This window comes from Diabrotica virgifera, chromosome 9, assembly GCF_917563875.1.
Source record: "Diabrotica virgifera virgifera chromosome 9, PGI_DIABVI_V3a".
In the NCBI taxonomy this organism is placed as follows: domain Eukaryota; kingdom Metazoa; phylum Arthropoda; class Insecta; order Coleoptera; family Chrysomelidae; genus Diabrotica; species Diabrotica virgifera.
Window position 1 is genome coordinate 23,676,486 of NC_065451.1, and position 22,792 is coordinate 23,699,277.

The 22,792-nt window shown below is 32.6% G+C and overlaps 1 protein-coding gene across 2 annotated transcripts in view; it reads left to right on the forward strand.

Moving 5' to 3' along the window:
* LOC114324318 (uncharacterized) overlaps positions 1-18,368 on the forward strand; it is a 74,162-nt gene extending 55,794 nt beyond the window's left edge. For both annotated transcript variants that reach the window (XM_028272123.2, XM_028272124.2), the window contains 2 exons: positions 835-1,009; positions 17,737-18,368. In XM_028272123.2, the coding sequence (XP_028127924.1) occupies positions 835-1,009; positions 17,737-17,817 (256 nt within the window). In that variant the 3' untranslated portion in view covers positions 17,818-18,368. The remainder of the gene's footprint in view (positions 1-834; positions 1,010-17,736) is intronic.
* Positions 18,369-22,792: the final 4,424 nt, after the last annotated feature.

A 22,792-nucleotide genomic window follows, 5' to 3' on the forward strand; every position in this document is an offset into this window, starting at 1 on the left:
TTTTTATTGTATTACGAATACGTGTGCCAAATATCTCGAAAAAATATTTAAAATTACAGCCGCAATCTTGGAACGCGTTTTCGCTACCTGTTGATCGCTACTGTTTCATATTAATAAGTGAATATAGATTAATATTATATTACGATTATAGAATAATAATTGCTAGAATTCGGCTAAGAATCTCCTAAGTAGTTTTTAGATATCACAAGAATTAAACCTTTATTGGTGTTTGCGTTTATCTCAATATATATATAAAATCTGACATTCCTTGTTTCTCCCCTGTACTCAGTACTCTTCATATAAATATAACAAGTCAGTGACAAGCGATTCAAAATTGATCGTTTTTTAACTTTCTATACAGTCGGAAAAATGAAAGAATACCCATGAACGATCACATCAATCAGATATTTTGTATTTGCTGTTTTTTTATAAATAACAAACGAGAGAGATAGTTATTAATAATCTGAATAATATGTGATTGATGTGATCGTTCATGGGTATTCTTTCATTTTTCCGACTGTAGCACTGCGTATCGCTTTTTTAATCTAAAATCGATAGTTTTTAAGTGTTTTGACGTTTCTAGCGCTTTTTTGAACGTACCTACTAATAAAAATCTTATAATTTCAGTGATATTACATGTATTTATACAGCAATAATAACCGCATAAAATTCCAAAAAACTAGGTATCGATTTTCATTAATTTTTAATTTTTATAACTTTCAAAAACGGAACAAAAAGCGTTAAAACGATCGATAGTTCATCGATTCTTATATTTATTAATCAAATATACGAATATTTGGTCTGGGTGATTATTATAATTACTGATTTTTTTAGATATGTGTTATGTCTAGTAAACGAAGAAAGTAAAAACGATGCTGAAACTTTACCAGGTCTAAAGAAACTCTTGTACAAAGGCGCAAGTTTAGTTGGAGGTTGGTTTTTAAGTTCCAACACTGGTACGTCTTTCTGGACTTTATATGCGGATATTACGGATAGCAAGGATTGTAAGGTAAAGTACTTATTTTTTACGAAAAATTGAAAATTACTCTGAATGGTATATTATGTTCTGTTTCTGATTAACCAGAAAGTTACCAGAAAGAATCCAGAAGTTTATATATTGAATGAAAGTTTTAATTAGTTAATACTTTTCAACAATAAATAATCCTCCAGTATTTTTTTTTCTCTTTCCAATGGCGCTACAGCTCAAATCGGGCCCTGGGCTCCCCCCAACATTCGTCTCCCAGCATCCATTTCCTTGGTTGCTCTCATCCAGTTATCCATCCTCAATATCTCTTTAGCATCGGTTCTCACTTGATCCATCTACGTCCATCTCTTTTTTGGTCTTCTTACTGGCGACGTTCCACCATAGTTCCACTAATACTCCTGGGAAATAAGCTAGAAATAGACCATGTTCGGGACACTCAAAGATCCAAGTAGCTGACTACTTTTTTAGTTATTGTATATCTATAGGATGAAAACCTACCTGTTTCCTGCCTAGAGTTAGCGTCCGTTTTTTAATTATTTAGTGCAACAATTTTAACAATTTAGTGCAAAAATCGGGATTTTTTTCGATTTTTTGCACTCCATCGAAAAGCTAAATATTCGACATAACAATACAAAATTCAGTTTTTTAGAACATTGAAAAACCTTCAAAATGCCGATTTTTGAAAGATAAAAAGTTAATTTGTTGCTACGCAAACTGCAAAATAAGTAAAAATCGGTATTTGTTAATAACTTTTACTAAAACTACCTTAGAAATTTAGTGTTTCACCGAAAGTTGGGTTTTGGGGTACTTAACAAACTCTCAAAATTTGAAAACGACCCATTAATTAGTTTAAGAGTTCTTCTATTTGTTTATCCCAGAGACCTTTATTTTGCAATAACATAAGAGAAAATAATGAAGATAGGGCAATTACGCGTATACCAAATGAAAGTAGAAAACTGATGCTATCAAAATATACTAAAAAAAGATAAAAAATTAATTATTATAGTCAAAAATCCTAATGCCAAATTTTTGAAATTTTGTAGTTTATAAACATTTAGAATAACTTTAAAAATATTGCCCGTAGAAAAAATCCTTTTACATATCAGAAAATTTGGTATTTTACACGAATTTTTAAAAATGTAGTTCAATTGGTGATTAGTCGTGGTAAGTGAAAGGGGGGGGGGGGCTGGGAGCCGACAAATGCACGAGTTCAAAAAGTAAAAAAGGCAACTTAAAACTAGGTACTCTATCATATTCTATATCTCGGGATCTACTGAATATATTTTGATCGTTCTTTTTTTAATTTGTATGTAGTTTTTCTGTACATCATAAATAATTTGTCTAGACATTTATTAATTAATAAGCAGTCTAATTTGTTTAAACAATTTTTGAAAAAAAATAATTTTTTCCAACAAATCCATGATTTTATTCATACTACCAGTATTAATCATAGAAAAAGTAATGGTATACTTTAATAAATAAATTATCTTCAATAAATAATTATCTAATAAAAATAATTTATTTATTAAAGTGTACTTCAACTTTTTCTATGATCATTAATGATACTATGATTAAAAAAAAATAGATTTTTGTAAAAATATTTTTTTTCAAGAATTGTTTAAACAAATTAGACTGCTTTTTTAATTAATAAATTTATAAACAAACTGCATATTTGTAATGTACCTACGTAGATGTTACATACATATTAAAAAAAAAGATTAAAATCCATTGAGTTAATCCAGAGATACAGAAAATAATTGTATTAGTTTGAAATTGCTTTTGAAATTTACTAAACGGTGAATTTGTAGATTCCCCCTAGTAATCGTTTGAACTACATTTTTGAAAAATCGTAGAGAGTGCTGTGAAGCTACAATGTTTGTGCAAATTTTTTAAGAAAAAAATACAAATCCCATTCTTTAAAATGGCATTAATGAGATTCCTTAATTATTATAAACAAATTAGCTGTGAATTAAAAATACACATTGCTAACTTTGTCCCAAATGAACCCAGGCTAAATTATTTTATTTGAAAATTTGTGTTAAAATACTAGCTTTTGGAATATACAGTATGTCCCTGTAAGTTGTATCCATATGGAAAACTTTTTTATTATTAATTTTACGAAAAAAAGTTATTCTTTATAAAAAGCTCTGCATGGTCCAAAACCAGAGATTTAACCATCAAATATCAAATTTTTTGAATATTCTACGAGGTATTTCAAAAAGTTTGAATTTCACTCAAGAGTAAAGTAGCTTTATTTTTCGTAATATTGGAAATTGCTATTATGAAAAGTTGTTTGGAATTAAAAACTATATTCAAATATGCAATTACATTCTTCTAATTGAAAATTTTTTTTTTAAATTATGGACAACTATCATTTTTTCAGTTATTTCAATTCTGATAACTCTTTTATTATTAATTTTACGAAAAAAAGTGATTCTTAATAAAACGTTCTGGGTGGTCTAAAACTTAAAATACAACCATCTTATATCAAATTTTATCAATTTTATACGAGGTATATCAAAAAAGATAAATTTAGATCAAAAGTAAAGTACCTTTATAGTTCAGAATATTTCAATTAGAAGGATGTAATTAAATACTGAAACATAGTTTTTAATTCTAAATAACTTTTCATAATAACAATTTTCGATATTGTAAAAAATAAACGTATTTTACTCTTGAGCGAAATTCATATTTTTTGACATACCTCGTATAAAATTGATAAAATTTGACATAAGATGGTTGTGTTTTAGATTTTAGAGCATGCAGAACTTTTTATTAAGAATCACTTTTTTTCGTAAAATTAATAATAAAAGAGTTATCTGAATTAAAATAACTGAAAATAATGTTATCCATAATTTTTCAAAAAAAAAGTTACAATTAGAAGGATGTAATTGCATACTAGAATACAGTTTTTAATTCCAAACAACTTTTCATAATAGCAATTTTCAATATTGTGAAAAATAAAGCTACTTTACTCTTGAGTAAAATTCAAATTTTTTGACATACCTCGTATAATATTCAAAAAATTTAATATTTGATGGTTAAATCTTAGGTTTTGGACCATGCAAAGCTTTTTATAAAGAATAAGTTTTTTTCGTAAAATTAATAATAAAAAAGTTTTCCATATGGATACAACTTACAGGGACATACTGTATAAGAATATTGTTTCTACGGACAACATTTTTAAAGTTAATCTTAATGTTTATTAACTACAAAATTTCAAAAATTTGGCATTAGGATCTTTGACTATATTAATTTTTTTATCTTTTTTTAATACATTTTGATACTATCACTCTTGTACTTTCATTTGGCATACTCAGAATTGCCATATCTTTATTATTTTGTGTCTTATGTTATTGCAAAATAAAGGTCTCTAAGATAAACAAATAGAATAAATACTCTTAAACTAATTAATTAGACAAGACGAAACCGGCGGGCTCGTTGGAAAAAATATTCACATGAGATTTTTTTGCATAATCATATTCGTGAGACATCTCAGAATAAGGTTCAAAAAGTCGACCACGTAAATAGTGGTCCAATTTTTTTTCAATTTTTTTTAATTAACTTGCCAAAATCAATATTTTTGGCCCGGACACATTTTTTGGGTTTTTTGGACCATTCTGGACAAAAAAGGTCTCTTGTAATTTTTCCTAAAGTTGTTCGTTTTCGAGTTATAAGCAATTTAAAATTGAAAAAAAAAACGAAAAATGGCGATTTTTAAGGCTTAATAACTCAGTTAAAAGTTATTATTATGAAAGTCAGAAAGTGATCAAATATAAGTTTAAACCCCGCCCTACAAGATCCTGAAAAATTTTTTGTCAATATTTTATCACTAAGCTGTTATTTTTAAGTAAAAATAATGAGTGCCATGCACGTATTAGGCGGCCGGCAATGATAAGTGCGAGAGAGATGCCATTCCGGCAGTCAAATGTGCATCTTACTCGCACTCACATTTACAGCCGGGTCAATACGATCTTACGGCTCATTATTTATAATTAAAAATAAGAGCTTAGTAATAAATTAATGACACAGATTTTTTCAGGATTATGTAGTGGAGGCTTTAATCTTTGTTTTGGTCACTTTCTGAATTTCATAATAATGATTTTTAACCGAGTCTTAAAAATGGCCATATTCGCGTTTTCCAAATTTTAAATTGTTTATAACTCTAAAACGATCAACTTTAGAGAAAAATTAGAAGAGACCTTTTTTTATCCAAAATGGGCCAAAAACCTAAAAAAAGTCTGGACCGAAAATATTTATTTTTACAATTTTATTAAAAAAAAATTGTTAAAAAAAATTTGGACCAGTTTTCGGGTGGGCGACTTCTTGAACCTTATTCTGTGGTGTCTCACAAATGTGATGCAAAAAAATCTCATGGAAATATTTTTTCCAACGAACCCGCCGTTTTCGGCTTGTCTAAATGGATCGATCTCAAATTTTGAGGATTTGTTAAGTACCCCAATACCCAACGTTGGGTGAAACACTAAAGTTCGAAGGTAGTTTTAGTAAAAGTTTTTAACAAATAACGATTTTCACTTATTTCGCAATTTACATAGCAACAAATTAACTTTGTAACTTTCAAAAATCAGCATTTTGGAGGTATTTCAATGTTCTAACAAATTAAATTTTGTAATTTTATGTCAACTATTTAGCTTTTGAATGGAGTGCAAAAAATCGAAAAAATCGCGATTTTTGCACTAAATTGTTAATAATTAAAAAATGGACGCGAACTCGAGGCAGGAAACAGGTAGATTTTCTTCCTATAAGTCTACAATAACTAAAAAAGTAGTCAGCTACCTGGATCTTTGAGTGTCCCGAGAAAATCCTTATTTCTCTGGACTATAAGCGTTTTACTATGTGTTCTAGTATTATCCATTTTTATAAGGTGACGTGCCCAGCGCGATATTTAAGTATTTTGATTTACATTTACTCTGTGTGGAGTATGAAGGGAACCAGTCTCGTTGGAACTTTACCGCGCTGAGCAGATGTGACGTGAATTGTAAATTGTAGAATTCCCTCATCTTCCTTAGTCTCAGCATCCGTATGGCTTGCAAATTGTAGAAGCCTCGGAGGTGTAACCAGAGAAGGTTCCCATTGTTTTCATTCTGGTGGGATATGTTATATGCCATTAGAGTGAAAACTTAGTCTTAAGTATTTTGCTATAGATGATTCTTTATAATATTAATATAGCTTTATAATATGGTTGAACCCCATTATCCACATACCATTGTCGCAGATGGGTGCCAAGATCCTTCTCAATATCTTTCTTAAAAAAATGATAAGGTTTACTATCTTTTCTGTCATGCCAGGTTTCTACGCCATAATATGTTGCTGTTGGTGCAATGATAGTTTAATATATTTTAAACTTTACTTCCATATGGATGTCTTTGAATCCAATTACCTGCGATGGAGAGAAGTATGCTTTGTAGGCAAGCATTATCGTTGTCTCTATTTTCTCCTCCTCGCTGCTGTTCTCAGTTATCTATACGCCTAGGTATTTGAGCTGTTTTACTACTTCAATATTTTTGTCATCTATTATCAAATTCTGTAAGTTTCCTTTCCTTGCGTGTATTAGAGCTTTATTTTTATCTACGGTGACGACTAGCCCTATTTTTTGGCATTTGCTTCAAGTTTCATAATATGAGTCGGTCTAAGCAAATTGCCTTAGTCACAAATTGAAAATTTTACAGGCGAGACAAAAAACTTTAGAACTGAAAATAAAAGAGAAAATTGCCTAACTTCTTACAATATATTATAATTGACCAAAATTAATTAAGCAAAATATTTACACAAACTTTCTACTTATTATATCTACAATATCCAGATTAATAATAATCATCACAATATATTTATTTACTTACATTTTCTAACGTTTTCAATCAAAAGAACTTCAGAAACAATGGACATAGGCAATATTCGTATGCATGTGAAAGGAGGTTCGACTTCAGCAAAATTCGTTTAGCGAAATTGACGCGAAATAAAATAAGAATGGCGCTTGTGGGAATTGTCAGGCGGTAGCTTTTACCGTCTGCTGCTAAATGACACCAAAAAACAATTTTCGCAAAAAATGGACTAAGGCAATTTACTTATTAGACCGACGAATATTCCGTTTTATAATGTTTTTGCAGTTGGTGCCATCGAGTTTACATCGTCTACGTACATCACAGTCTGCTAGTCGAAGCAATAAAGCACTCAACCTCAGGAAACTTTGTGACCCCGAGCCATGATATAATATTGAAAAACTGCATACAAAAAATGCATTCTTAAAGTGTATCCCAAACAGACAATAAAAACAATTCAGAAGTCAATTATTGGCGGAGATGAGTTTAATTTTGCTACTCATGGGTGTTTGGGGTCGCTGAAAACGAATATGACGTCGTAAGTGATCTCCGGAATACCTGGTGACAACGGTACCTACTGTTTACCTCGTCATTAACATTTTTTTAGGGTCATTAACGACAAATATGACATCGGAAGTGATCTACGAAGTACCTGGTGCCCAGGGTACCTACTGTTTACCTCGTCTTGTGGAGTTTTCGGCAAAAAAATTATTAAAAAACCAGTCAAAAATCATGACTCGGGGGGTTTTGGGGTCGCTGACGACGAATATGACATCGGAAGCGATCTCCGGAATACATGGTGCCCAGTGTACCTACTGTTTACCTCGTCTTCGGGAGTTTTCGGCAAATTTATTAAAAAACAAGCTGAAAATGCAAAGCATTATCATAATGAAAACTTTATTTATTTACGTATTTTAATTCATAATATGGAAAATTGCTATTATGAAAAGTAATTTAGAATTAATAATTATGTTTTAATGTGCAATTATATCATTCTAAGTTATCATTCTATGAACTATAAAGGCAGTTCACTCTTGATCGAAATTCATATTTTTTATATACCTCGTATAAAATTAATAAAATTTTATATATGATGGTTGCATCATAAATCTTAGAACATGAAGAGCTTTTTATGAAGAATAACTTTTCTTCGTCAAATTAAAAATAAAAGAGTTATAAATGAAAATGTTGCTGTTATCCATAATTTGAGAAAAATCTTCAAATATTTTTTTCCATTAGAAATATGCAATTGCACATATCAGACCATAATTGTTTATACCAAACAATATTCTTTCATATACTGTCGGTTCGCTAAACTCGGACACAACTGGTTAGTGATTTTAGTCAATTTTGCCAATTTGCCAAAACATAATTACTAATTAGTTAATAATTATTAAATAATTAGTAATTTTGTCAATTTTGGCAAAATTTGCAAAAATAAAAAAATTACCTACTAAAATCATTAGCCAGTTGTGTCGAGTTAAGCGAACCGACTATATAGAAATGTAACCATATCACCCTTCATGGATACCAACGCGATACGACTCCCGCCTGGACCACCTGGACGGAAGACGCAGCAAAGACGCAATGAACCCATTAGTTTTTAATTTATTAGTTAGAATGTTATAAAATAGGGAACTAGGAAAAAATAAAAACATTCTTACGTTAGAGTTCAACTTGTAACAGTCAACTTTTAGTTTGAATCATTTAATTATAGTTATTGTATAAGTTCAGTGTAAAATCAGAAATAAAGCTTTTTTTTAAATAAATACAAGTGAGAAAACATCATTGGCGCTGCGAACAGGATCCCTACACAGAATTGCCGATAATTCCTGGTCAACTTCAGTTGTTTGGTAGCGAGATTCGACGGACCGAGACATGCAGAAGCTGCTTGTATTCCTGTAAGTCTTTTATCCTTTACAATTATCTTTATTTTTACTTGTTTTTATGAGCAACCTTTCTGAGTTAACTGAAACTGAATTAAATATTATCCTCTCTGAATCCCCACGAAATCATCTTCGCGATAGAAGCCCTTTACGTAGACTTCCTATTGTCAAAGAAATTTCTCAGATTCCGAAAGATAAAATGCCTATTTCAAATAGCGATATTTCCAGCCTATGTGCTACCCTCCCTGAATATACCACAGGTTATAATTTATCGACTTTTATTAGATCAGTAGATGCACTTATAGAATTTTTAGCAGGACAAAATCCTAGCGAAGTTCAAGCTTTCATATTAAACGCAAATATCCTTTCTAGAATTAAAGGAGAACCTAGAGATTTTTTGAATTTTTCAAATAAACACATTTGGACCGATGTTCGGCCCGCATTATTAGCTAAATACGGCGACAGGAGATCCGAGGAAATCCTAGTCACACAACTAACTACAACAGTTCAAAAACCACACGAAAATTATGATGATTACTATCAAAGAATTACAACCCATCTAAACGATTTATTGCAACATATTTGTCTGCATAACAATGCGGAAACATTACAATTTAAGTCACCTTATTTTAAGAATTTAGCACTTAAGACATTTTGTACAGGTATAAATAACCCTTATTGTGAATACCTTTCACATTTTCAAATAGATACACTCGATTCAGCTCTACAAAAATGTATAGCTTACGATAACCATAGGAACCAAGTTTCTTATATGACCTTTTTGAAAAACCAACAAGTGAAATCAAAACCAAATTTTCTACCTAGACCACATAATAACAACACAAACTTTACTCGACAAACTCCTCAAAACACTAACGTAAATTATTCTAACAGGCAAATTCCTCAAAATACTAACACAAATCCACATAGACAAATTCCCCAACAAAATAACGCGAATTTCAATCGAAATACTTTCACGCACAACAACAATAATAGGTTTAACTCAAGACCTACACCCAATCAAAATTTCTATAGAAATCCAACAAATAAATATCAAAACCCGAATCCAATTAGAAAACCACAAACCCCTCAAAACTGCCCTAGACCAATGAGCGGTGTAGAAACCATTCAAACAGAAGCTCAACCCATGACAACATCTACTAGATGGACCCAAAATTTTAATGTTGAATCCGAAAATTGTCTTGAACCTTTCGAAAATAATTATAACGAATTAGAATATTTCGACCCCCAAGAGACCGAATATTATGACATTGATAATACCCAAGAGCTCCCCCAAGACGAAAATTTTCACGACACTTTATTAGAAGAACAACCTCCTCCTCAATCGATCTAAATAATATTAAAAATCATCCAAGACTCCCCTTTTTCACATTACCCAAAAGCAGACTAAAAATCCTAATTGATACCGGTGGATCTGATACAATCATCTCACCTAAAGCTTCCAAATTTTTCAATCCCCGCCATATTTACAAAAAAGATTTTACGCTCACATCAATGAAAAAAACGACTAAATATTCCGACAATATCAAAACTCCCCTTTTCAAAGAATTAAATATCCCCGATTTTATCGACGCACGCATCGCTGACTGGAGCAAAGATTTCGACATTCTTTTAGGAAATTACGATTTAGATTCTTTTCAAGCCATTCTAAATTATACCAATAAGACATTAACATTATTACGTTATAATATTGAGATACCATTTCAAACCCTTTCCTTTAAAATACCCGTTGACATAGAACAAGGCGAAGTACTATTTCCCGAGACAACAATTAATAATGAAATCTTCCCAGAATCCATTCACCACGTCACTAACGGATACATTGATAATATCACTCTCGACTATCCAATTCAAATAAAACCCATACACGTAGAAAATTTAAATAACTACGAAATAACTAATAACATACCTTCCAATTTTGACCCCAGTATAATTCGCACAGAACACTTAAACCCAGAGGAAAAAGAAAAAATATTAAAACTATGCCACAAATACAAAGACATATTTTACGACGAAAAAGACAAACTAACATTTACATCCCAAATTAAACATCACATTAGAATTAAAGACGAAAATCCCATTTATTCCCGAAATTTTAGACACCCCAAAGCAATGCAAGAAGAAATTACACGTCAGATAAACAAATTATTAGATAATAATATTATACGTCCAAGTATATCGCCATTCTCTGCATCAGTTTGGATTGTACCAAAGAAAACTGACGCTTCCGGTAAAAAGAAATTTCGCATGGTAATTGATTACAGAAAGTTCAATGAAAATACAATTGAAGACAAATACCCTCTTCCAAAAATTGACGAAATTCTTGATAACTTAGGTAAAGCCACATATTTCACAACCCTAGACTTAGCCCAAGGATTCCATCAAATAGAAGTCCACCCCGACTCTATAGAAAAAACCGCATTCACAGTACCCCATGGTCATTTCGAATTTCTTCGAATGCCTTTCGGTCTAAAATGTAGTCCAGCAACTTTCCAAAAATTAATGGATAACATCCTACGCCCCTTTCTAAATAAATTTTGTTTCGTCTACATGGATGACGTAATCATATTTTCCAAGTCACTACATGAGCACCTTCTTCACATTTCACAAATTTTCCAAAAATTCCAAGAAACCAATTTAAAAGTCCAACTTGATAAATCCGAATTCTTAACAAAAGAAGTCACCTTCTTAGGCCACGTTGTTACCCCCGAAGGAGTAAAACCAAATCCAGCGAAACTTAAAGCAATAAGAGAATATCCACTTCCCAAAACAGTGAAAGAAATAAAATCCTTCTTAGGTTTAATCGGATATTACAGACGCTTCATCCCAAATTTCGCAAAAATCACTTCTCCCCTAACACGATGCACAAGAAAAAATGCAACTATCGACCCATCCAATTCCAATTATTTAGAAGCTTTTGCTAAATGCAAAGAATTACTTTCAAACTCCCCCGTTCTGCAATACCCTGACTTTACCAAACAATTCACACTAACAACCGATGCTTCTAATGTTGCATTAGGCTCTGTCCTAACTCAAGACGGTCACCCCGTTGCATATCACTCTCGTACTCTAAATTCAGCCGAGCAAAACTATAGCACGACAGAACGTGAATTACTCGCGATCATAGATTCATGCAAACATTTTCGACCTTACCTTTATGGATCCCGATTTATAGTCGAAACAGACCATAATCCCTTAGTATGGATTTACAAAATAAAAGACCCCACATCTCGCTTAGCCAGATGGCGATTAAAATTAGAAGACTACGACTTCGAAGTCAAATATCGCCGAGGTCGTGATAACCAAGTTAGCGACGCTCTATCTAGAATTCAAATAAATGCACTCACCAAATCTTCAGTTATAGCTGAACCACCTAATACCAATGACTTTGACGCAGACGAATTTCTAGAAACATTCGATAACATCCAAAATAATTGCGATGAAACTCAAACACAACATACTTCTTTAGAAGACCCCATTAATGGCATACCCATATCTGAAGAACCTCTAAATTTATCAACCAACCAAATAATAATTATACCTAATAGCGAAAAATACGATGTAAATTACAAGAGAATATTTAAAAAATACAGATATACGGTTAAAGTTACTGAAAATTGGCAAGACTGTCTCGTCGACGCATTTAAAGCTATTTTAAAGCCAAGTCAAAAATTCGGCATAAAAGCTCCGCACGATTTCCAACCTTTTATATGTAATTTCTTTAGAACACATATAGATAACAGTGTTAAAGCAAACTTTTGCGAAAAGCTCTTACAAGACATAGAAACCGAAGACAGACAAATAGAATGTACAAAAACTTACCACATTATGAATCACAACGGTATAATTGAAACTTATAAACATTTAAAACAAAAATTTTATTGGCCCTCAATGCAAACCACGATAGCAAATTTTATTAATAAATGCGACATATGTTTACAAAACAAATACGAACGTCAACCTTACAAACTACCCCAACTAGGCCCACTATTAGGACAAAAACCATTCGATATTTTACATATAGACATCTTACAATGTAACAAATCTTATTTCCTAACATTAGTTGATTCCTTCTCAAAATACGCCCAATGTTACAAACTTCCAGATAAAGCATCCGTATCAATTTTAAGCAAACTTAGACACTACTTTTCACATCATAACCACCCTAAGAAAATTGTATTCGACAGTGGAAAAGAATTCAACTCCTCAGTTATAAAAGAATTCTTAAATCTACATAAGATTGAGACACATACAACCACCGTTAACAACTCTTCTTCTAATTCCCCAGTCGAACGTTTCCACTCTACTTTATTAGAAAAAATTCGCACATTAAAAGCGCAAAACCCACAAAATTCCTTAGACGATACCTTTACGCAAGCTGTCCTTGTGTACAATCAATCTCTTCATAGCTCTACCGGCTATTCACCATTCTCAATCCTCTACGGACCCTATTTAAATGAAATCAACTTTGACTTTGACTTACCTATTTACGACACTTACAATGAACAACACAAAAACGAATTACTCCCATTCATTGAACACATTTACACAAAAACAAAAGAAAAAAGAGACAAAGCACTAGAAAAAATAAATAAAGACGCAGAAGAAATACCCACAATAACACAAAAAATTTACGCAAAAAAAAAGAAAATTCAACCCAAATTAGACCCTTTGTACCAGACAATAACTCCCACTTCACAAAATAAAACAAAAATTACTGGTTTAACAACAAAAAATAACAAAACTAGCACACACTTAAAATACGTTAAAAGACAACGAAAACATTACAACAAACCCTTTTTGCAGGATGGCCCTTCAACATCTGCAAGCACTAGTCAAAATCCAAGAGATACCCAATAACGGCTACTATACAGAACCCATAGGCGACTCAAAAATCATAACTCACTATCATAAACACATACTACAAATTGACCTAGACAAACTTGAACAAACATTAACAAACTGCACTAACAACTTCCACAACGTCATACCTAACGTACCTATGATACAACTTCTTAACAACCAATTCACACACCTACTCAAAGAAGCAGAAGATAATTTGCACAAAATTACCCGAAAAAGAATACAAAAACGAGGTCTTTTCAACTTCTTAGGTACAACTATCAAATATATTACTGGAAATCCTGACGACTCAGACTTAGAACTTCTCAAATCTCATCTCGCCGCAATCGAACTTAAACAAAATGAAATTATTAAAAAATATAATAATCAAATCTCTTATGGCGAAACCTTTAATACTAGATTCGACCTACTTCTTAAAAAGCTGAATGATAACAATGTCTTATTGTCAAATGGACTAGATCACCTTTCCAAACAGCTAGCCATAATTAATGAAATATTCGAAATCCAAAGTATAAACGAATATATCAAAAAATTAATAAGAACAGTAACAATTTCACAATCCAATATTCCAAATATTGAACTTTTCACTCTACATGAGATATTCCATCTTCAGAATAAATTACTTGAAATTTATTCTCGAGACGCTCTAATACTTAGTGAAGAACATCCCTATGAACTCTTAGAAGCTTCACATTCAGTAGTATGTATAACTCAGACAAAAATGCTTATAATCCTTAAAATTCCTATTCTCCACATCCATTCTTATCCAACTTCCAAAATATATTCAATACCTAACGACGAACAAGCAATGGTAATACCGCCTGCGAAATACTACGCAAACAACACATGGTACGAAGATTGCACGCCAAAATCCAACATTATTATTTGCCAAAACAGAGTATATTCAAAATGCCAAATACCAGACGTCCAAAGATGCCTTACTGCACACGTCACCGAAAATTTCATCATAGAGACTGACCACGTCGTTCTGCTAGGATTAGCAAACCCACTCAGAATTGGTGAAACAACTGTCAACCACTCTAGCGTGATTTCCACAAACGAAACGCTATTTATTATGGGACAAAAGATAAACCCACAAACGATTCAAGAACTACAGATGCCCAACATCATACAAATGAAACTTAATCCAAGACATTCACTTATATTGGAAAAATTGCAAATTCCAAAGACCCATCACAGACTTGAGCCCATTGAACTACCAAATCTGCAACCATTGATGACCACTAGCATCAGCCTCACCTTCATAATAATAATTATGGCTGTTCTAGCACTCATCTCATACATTGCAATTCGCAAGAAAAAGAGAATCTACAAGTTGTTATTTGGACCTAGAATGCCACAACACCAAGTAGCAGCTCTACAAGAACTTCTCGAAATTCCGAGGTCGGAATTTAGTCCCAAGGAAGGAGGAGAAATGTAACCATATCACCCTTCATGGATACCAACGCGATACGACTCCCGCCTGGACCACCTGGACGGAAGACGCAGCAAAGACGCAATGAACCCATTAGTTTTTAATTTATTAGTTAGAATGTTATAAAATAGGGAACTAGGAAAAAATAAAAACATTCTTACGTTAGAGTTCAACTTGTAACAGTCAACTTTTAGTTTGAATCATTTAATTATAGTTATTGTATAAGTTCAGTGTAAAATCAGAAATAAAGCTTTTTTTTAAATAAATACAAGTGAGAAAACATCATTATATTTTAATTTCACAGCAAATGGAACAGTCCATTTATCATAAAGGGGAGGCCGCATACTCGTATAAACCTTTTTGAAGCTGTTAATAAATTATTGCTTTTAAAATATACTCAAATTGTATTTTTGAACATCTTATTTATTTTATATAATAATTAGATTCACTATCAAATGTTATTGATATTTTATTAATACTTAATTTAAAATTTAGTTTGACATTCACGAAGTGTCAAACTCAAATGTAAATAACCTATTATTTGCTTTTCAAATAGAGATTAAAAAACTAGCCTACTTAATAGCAACGATTTCAGCTGGACGTGTAGTGTGTCGGAAGAAAATAAGCCGATTGTGACGTCACATTTTACACTTTGGGGTCGATTATCTCGAAGACGGTTAGAAATATCGAAATGCCGTTTTCAGATTTGGATTCAGAAGAATAAACTACATAAGAATCCATCGATAAATCTGATCTGAGTATTGCAGGAGCGACAACGCAATAACACACAGACTTTTGCGAATTTATAAACGAAATGTTTTCGTTGATTAGTCAAAAATCATTACTCACGGGGTTTTTGGGGTCGCTGACGACGAATATGACATCGTATGTGATCTCCAGAGTATCTGGTGCCCAGGGCACCTAGTGTTTATCTCGTGACGCAATGATTTTTTACCAATTTTTTAATGCATTTGCCGAAAGCTTCGGAAGACGAGTTAAATAGTAGGTACCCTGGGCATCAGGTACTTCGGAGATCACTTCCGAATTCATATTCGTCGTCAGAGACCCCAAAAACCCCTGAGTAATGAATTTTGACTAACTTTTTATTGAATTTGCCGAAAACTCCAGAAGACGAGGTACCCTGGGTACTTGATATTCCGGAGATTACTTCCGATGTCATATTCGTCGTTAGGGACCCCAAAAACCCCCAAGTAATGATTTTTGACTAATTTTTTAATACATTTTTTGCTGAAAACTCCACAAGACGGGGTAAACAGTAGGTACCCTGAGCACCAGGTACTCCGTAGATCACTTCCGATGTCATATTTGTCGTTAATGACCCTAAAAAAATGTTAATGACGAGGTAAACAGTAGGTACTATTGTCACCAGGTACTCCGGAGATCACTTACGACGTCATATTCGTTTTCAGCGACCCCAAACACCCATGAGTAACAAAATTAAACTCATCTCCGCCAATAATTGACTTCTGAATTGTTTTTATTGTCTGTTTGAGATGCACTTTAAGAATGCATTTTTTAATTCAGGCTCGGGGTCACAAAGTTTCCTGGCGCATTCACGAATCGAATGCAAAAAGAATTATTAAGATCCGTCTTGTCTTTTTTTTTCGGAGGTAAGCCGATTTTAGTGCTTTATTGCTTCGCCTATGCTTAGACTTATTAAACAAGAAATTGTTTGGGTTTACGAACATTTTAGTTATAACATATTCCATACATATATTAATCGTCAGTCTATCTCCCTGTTTTAGCCCTTTAGTTATCTGAAAGGGATCTGTCCTGTTAGAAATCCGCTATTGCATGGGCTGTGTTTGTTTGCACTTGCTCTGTTAGCATACCCTCGAAATAGTTTTTCCAGTGTGCTTTTATTGCTGTATCGTCATTGATAATTTGTCCTCCACTATTTTGAAATAGATTAGTACGTGTTTTAACGCTCTGGGTTGCTTCAGGGGTTTATATGCTCCTCTAGTGTCACCTTGATTGAAATATGGTTCCTCAATTCTTAGTATTTAGTCGTTGTAGTGTTTCCTCTTCTACTACGATGTTCTTTGTTCTGTATATTTTATCAGTCTTTCTTCGTTCTTCTTCAAATTTTTCGTGCATTTCTTACATTTCGTGTATACATTTCTTTTGTCTATAGCTTGTTTACATTCTTCATCCAATCAAAGCTCTTTTTTATGTTTTTTTTAATTCCTATCACTCTTTAAGCCGTTTCCAATGTTATCCTCGTAATTTTATTCCATTCTTCTTGTACTGTTTCCTCTATCTGTTTTAGTAGTTCTGTATTCAATGCTTCTAGCAATCCGCGTTTTTGTATTTCTGTATTTTGTCGAGAGGGTGATTTTAAATATTTTATTATCTATCTATATATACACCGGTATTTAGGCGTCAACGCCCTTCCGGTAGGGATCTACGGGGAGTGTCACCGAGCCGCAAGCCCTTATCCTTTGCCGTACTGCTCCCTCATAGACCGATCAGACGCCCGCATATTCCAGTCGTAAGCGTCAGATTCATATTAGAAGTTTATACTGACGCGTTAGCCTTTTTTGCTTTTCCGTTCACCTGGCTGGGGCTTGAACTCGCATTAATCACGGCGAAGTGAAGTGCGGTCAGCCGCTCGTCGCACTGAGCTATCCGATCGCCTCTTATTATCTATAAATATTATAATTAACCATATTTATTTATTTTCAGAAACTTTATTCAGCAGAATGTGATGGTTTCCATATTGAAGAGCTAAAAGTAACGACTGAATATGTTCACAACGAATTATAGTATCGTTAACAAGAAGATTGTCTATAAAATTATTTATTTTGCTCAATCACAATTTCAATAATGAATCATGTGCAATAAAAACGTAATTCTACACAAATATTAAAAGCTGCAGTTCCAATCACTAACATGAATTAGTCTTTAAACAGACGGACCACCCTGCAGCGTTACGCTGTGGATCCACAAAGTGGATGAAACGGGTGATTTCTGTAGCCCCAATCATTTTGTAATGGACGCCACAGTGGCGAAGATCGGCGACCGTGGCCAGCCACTGTCGCTCTTGTGAAATGGCACGTGGCACGTTTAATTTACATAAGAATTTACGGCCAATTATATGAAGCTACTTTGTGGCTCCACAGAGTAGCGGTGCAGAGTGGTTCGTCTGTTTTAAGCCTTACCAAAAGGATTTGGAAGTAAATTTTGGAAACACTGGCATTTTTGCTCAATAGATATGTTGCGTTTGTTATTTTTATATATTATTATATTGTGTGTCATATATGTTGAGCAGACAAAAAATTATTTTGTAAAAAGTATAAATAAATCGTAAAAAATTTTATTGGCTTTTATTAAAATAGTCCACACTGAGTATATCGTCCTTTTTGAAAGATGATTACAAAAGTTTTAAATGGTCTTATCTGCTTCGTTTGAGCGAGTCCACCACTTTCTGAAAAATTTTAGTGTGCAGGTTGGACGCGTTTCCGCGTCCCGTTTCATTAACATATTTACGTTTGTCTGACTAATGAAACGTGGCTGTGTCGGACAAGAGATCGACAATCTTTATTAATGAAATATAAGTACTTTAAATTGAAAATTAAGAGTTTTGTAATAAAAAAATCGTAGAGTCCAATACCCGCAACATGTCACTCTAGCGCGGTAGCATTATAGTTAGAGAAAACAAGAGGTTAAGACTAGAGAAGGAAAACTAATAGTCCGTTCTTTAACGGTAAAATATTGCAAAATCTCTAAATTTTAAAGAACTGTAAAAATTAAAAAAAAATGGTGTATGTATCACGTCTCTATACCTAGTAGAAGCAGAGTTATAGCTAATGAAAAATAGGTTCATATTCGTCAAATTTCAAATGGAATACTTTGACGTGAAATAACCAAAAATTAAGCACATTTCGGGGAAAACTCATTACAACTTATTTAAAGTGTTTAAAAAAGCTTCATTTTTGTTTTATAAAAAAATTTTATAAAAAAAATGTCTAGCATCAAAATTAAACAAGTTACGCTCAAAATAAAATTAGTCCCTTTTGATTTTGGTAAAAAAATCGAGAAAATCACCCCCTAAATAGTATTTTAAATGAACTTAATCGTTACGACTTCACAAGTTTCTTGACTCGTGTATATATTGTTTATATGATCTGTAAGTTTCATCGGTTCAAAGTCCTTATTATTGAAAGGGCTGTAGTTAAAAAGGGTTGAACGAGTCACTGATCACGAATGTATGCAAATTTAGGAACACCAAATCTTAATCAATTCTTGTCTAACAGAAAAACAAAAAATACATGATATTAAGAAAAGCAAATCTGACTTTTTTCTGTATTTCGAGATTTTTGGTATCTCTAACAATTTTTAAGTTATTTTGAAAAAAAGCATATTTTTCAAAATTTTAATTTTCAAAAATTTTATTTTGAAACCAAATTTTTTCAAAAATAAGTAGTTTGAATCGATGAAACTTACAGATCATATAAACACAACATAAGTAAAATAATTTGTGGAGCGGTAACGATTAATTTCATTTAAGTTGCTAATTAGGGGTGGTCTTCCCGATTTTTTTTGCAAAAACAAAAGGGGCCAACTTTATTTCGAGCGTAACTTCCTTAAATTTAATGCTAGAAACTTTTTGTAAAAACAAAAATAAAGCTTTTTTTAAACATTTTAAGAAAGTTATAATAAGTTTTCCCCAAAAAGTGCTTAATTTTTTGGATATTTCACGTCGAAATATTCTATTTAAAATTTGGTGAATATGAATCTACTTTTCATTGGCTATAACTCTGGTTCTGCGAGATATAGAGACCTAACGCGTACACCATTTTTTTTTACTTTTTTATAGGCTATATTTTTGCTAAGAACGTTTTTTTTTTCAAAAAAATACTTACTTTTTGAGATATTTGCGAAAAACCGTCTAGAAATGTGGTTATTTTGTTGAAAAATGACAATATTCACTCGCAAATAACTCAAAAAGTGTTGACTTGGCAAAAAAGCTCTATAGAACAAAAGTTACTTAAAATTAGTCAGTTTACCCATTTCCGGACTTACTTTAGACATATATTTTTTCACCCCCGAGAGAGGGTAAAAGTCACCCCCAGGGCAAAGGCACACATCGGCACAATATCACTTTTTTTCTTTGACATGTAAGCTATACGTATGCCAAATTTCATGTCAATCCAAGCGGTTCTTTAAAATTTAGAGCAAAAACCGTGAAAGAATGGACTATAAGGGAACAACTAAAATTGAAACAAGCGCGAACGGATCGATTGTCTTCTATAATTTATCTTCGAGAACAATAGTAAAAAGAGCGTCACAGAAAGAAAAATAGAGAAGAATAAATAGGTACCTATGTTTTTCATTACGAGTAACAACGTATTAAATGAGGAAAAGGGCAAGAATAGCTGACGAAATTTCTAGATCCCAGAAAGACAAAAATAAGAGTTAACAGAATGATGACAGAAGAAAGACAACAGGCCAGGCATTAGTAATACAAGCTGCAACAAGGGAGAACAATTAGATTTTTATTTATCCTGTGGCACTTAACACATTTAATTCAAATGTAAATTGCCAAGCAAGACAAAATAAGATTCAAAACTGAACCTAGAGCAAGATTTACTCTCCACTATGTGGCAGAAGTTGGTTTCTTTCTTTCTTTCTTTCTCCCCTTCCTTATACCTTTTCAGGTGTCGGATTTGGGTTAAGTTTAGCTACATATTCACCCATCTCTTTCATTCTTTTCTGTCTTGTGCTATTAGTTTCATTTCTTCTAGCGTTTTCTGTTTAATTTTTCCTGCTTCTACTATTTGCTGTATCCATTTTCTCCTCGGTCTGCCTTTTTTCTTTTTTGTAATATTCCTTGTTTCATGAACTTTCCTTATTAGTCTACTAGGTTTCATTCTTATTAGATGTCCATATCAGTGTAATTGTCTTTATTATTTTATTCATTATCGGTTCCTATTTAGTTATCCCTCTTATTGCCTCATTTCTTATTCTATCCCATTTGGTCTTTCCGGCTATAGCTCGTAGATGTCTCATCTCAATTGCATTTATCCTACTATTATGCTTTTTCTGTAAAGTCCAATTTTCGCTCGTATACAGTATCGTCGGTATCACAATCGTATTATACAGTGCTAGTCAAAAGTCCGTACCCCCCTCGTATATTTTGAAAGGTTATACCTATAATAGGGAAATTTGGAGGGAGGAAATAAACGGACGTAAGCTTCTTAACTAGTCATGACAGGTGACGTAATTATGACAGATGACTTTACAGCGTCACTGTGACAGATAATTTTAAATGGGACCTTATGGCAAGTGATACCTCGTTTGAAAGGTATTGAAAATACCTATTCAGTTATACTAATTTTGTTTGAGTTTAAGCTAATTTTGATGAATAAATGAAATAAATATAAAATTGTAGTTTCGCATTTAATTAATAAAAATTCAAAAGTCCGCATATTATTACTTGTAAAAAAGGTAGACGTTGACGTAAAAACTACCAGAGAATTGAAAAAGTCATATTTTTTGATAAACAAACCATAGGCGGACATTTGAATTTTTATTAATTAAATGCGAAACTACAATCCTATAATTATTTAATTTATTCACCAAAATCAAAATCAACTAAAACCCAAAAAATCAGTAGGACTGAATAAGTATTTTGAATACCTTTCAAACGAGGTATCACTTGCCATAAGGTCCCATTTAAAATTATCGGTCACAGTGGCTCTGTAACGTCATCTGCCACTATTACGTCACCTGTCATGACTAGTTAAGAAGCTTACGTCCGTTTATTTCCTCCCTCCAAATTTTACTATTATAGGTATAACCGTTCAAAAGATACGAGGGGGTACGGACTTTTGACTAGCACTGTATATTTTAATTTTTGTTTCCTGGAACAATTCTTTTTTCCTTAGAAGTGGCGCTAGTGCGTACTACAGTTTGTTTGATTTTTTGGTTCTGTCTGTTATTTCGAGGTCTATTTTCCCATCATTGGTAATTATACTTCCAAGATAATCATATGCGGTAACTATTTCCAGTTGAGTATTTTTGCATTTTATATTTACTTCATTTTCTTCCTTTTCGCCGATGAGCATTATTTTACTTTTCTCGATGTTTATTTCCATTTTTAATTTCTCTATTTCTTCTGTCCATATGTTTATAAGCTTTTGCATTTTTGTCACGGAATCTGCTATAAGGACTATATCATCCGCATACAATAAGGCTTCTATTTTTATTGGCTGTAGTCTTTGGTATCCTATTGTTGTCTGTATTTGGTTCGTTCTTTCTCCAGTATTTCTAGTCAATTCATTCATGACTATTATGAATAGTAGCGGACTAAGACTGTCTGTATATAGTTTCAATTATTTTTATCAGTGCAATTGGTACTTTCATGTTCTGCAAGCATTTCCATATAAAATAAAAATGTGTACCATTTTTATTCGGTTGCAATGCGAAGGCAAACCAATCTTACTTTTTAATTAGAATACGGAGTGCAGTCCAGTTCCTTTAACCGCGATTTTCTGCTCTTATTGGAGCTTCATCAAAAGGAACGTAGGCACTGTTCTCCATACTCTAACTAAATTGCATCGAGAGGTTTTCCCACACATCGCAACCAAAGTGATGATAATAGGTGGCAAGCGCCATCTGGCAATTGAAAGACGAAGCAAGTTTTCAATCCTAATAGTAAATTAATAATATTGAAAAATATTAAAAATCACTAAAAGATTTTTAAATTGAAAACTTATTGGTACATTTTCATGGTAAC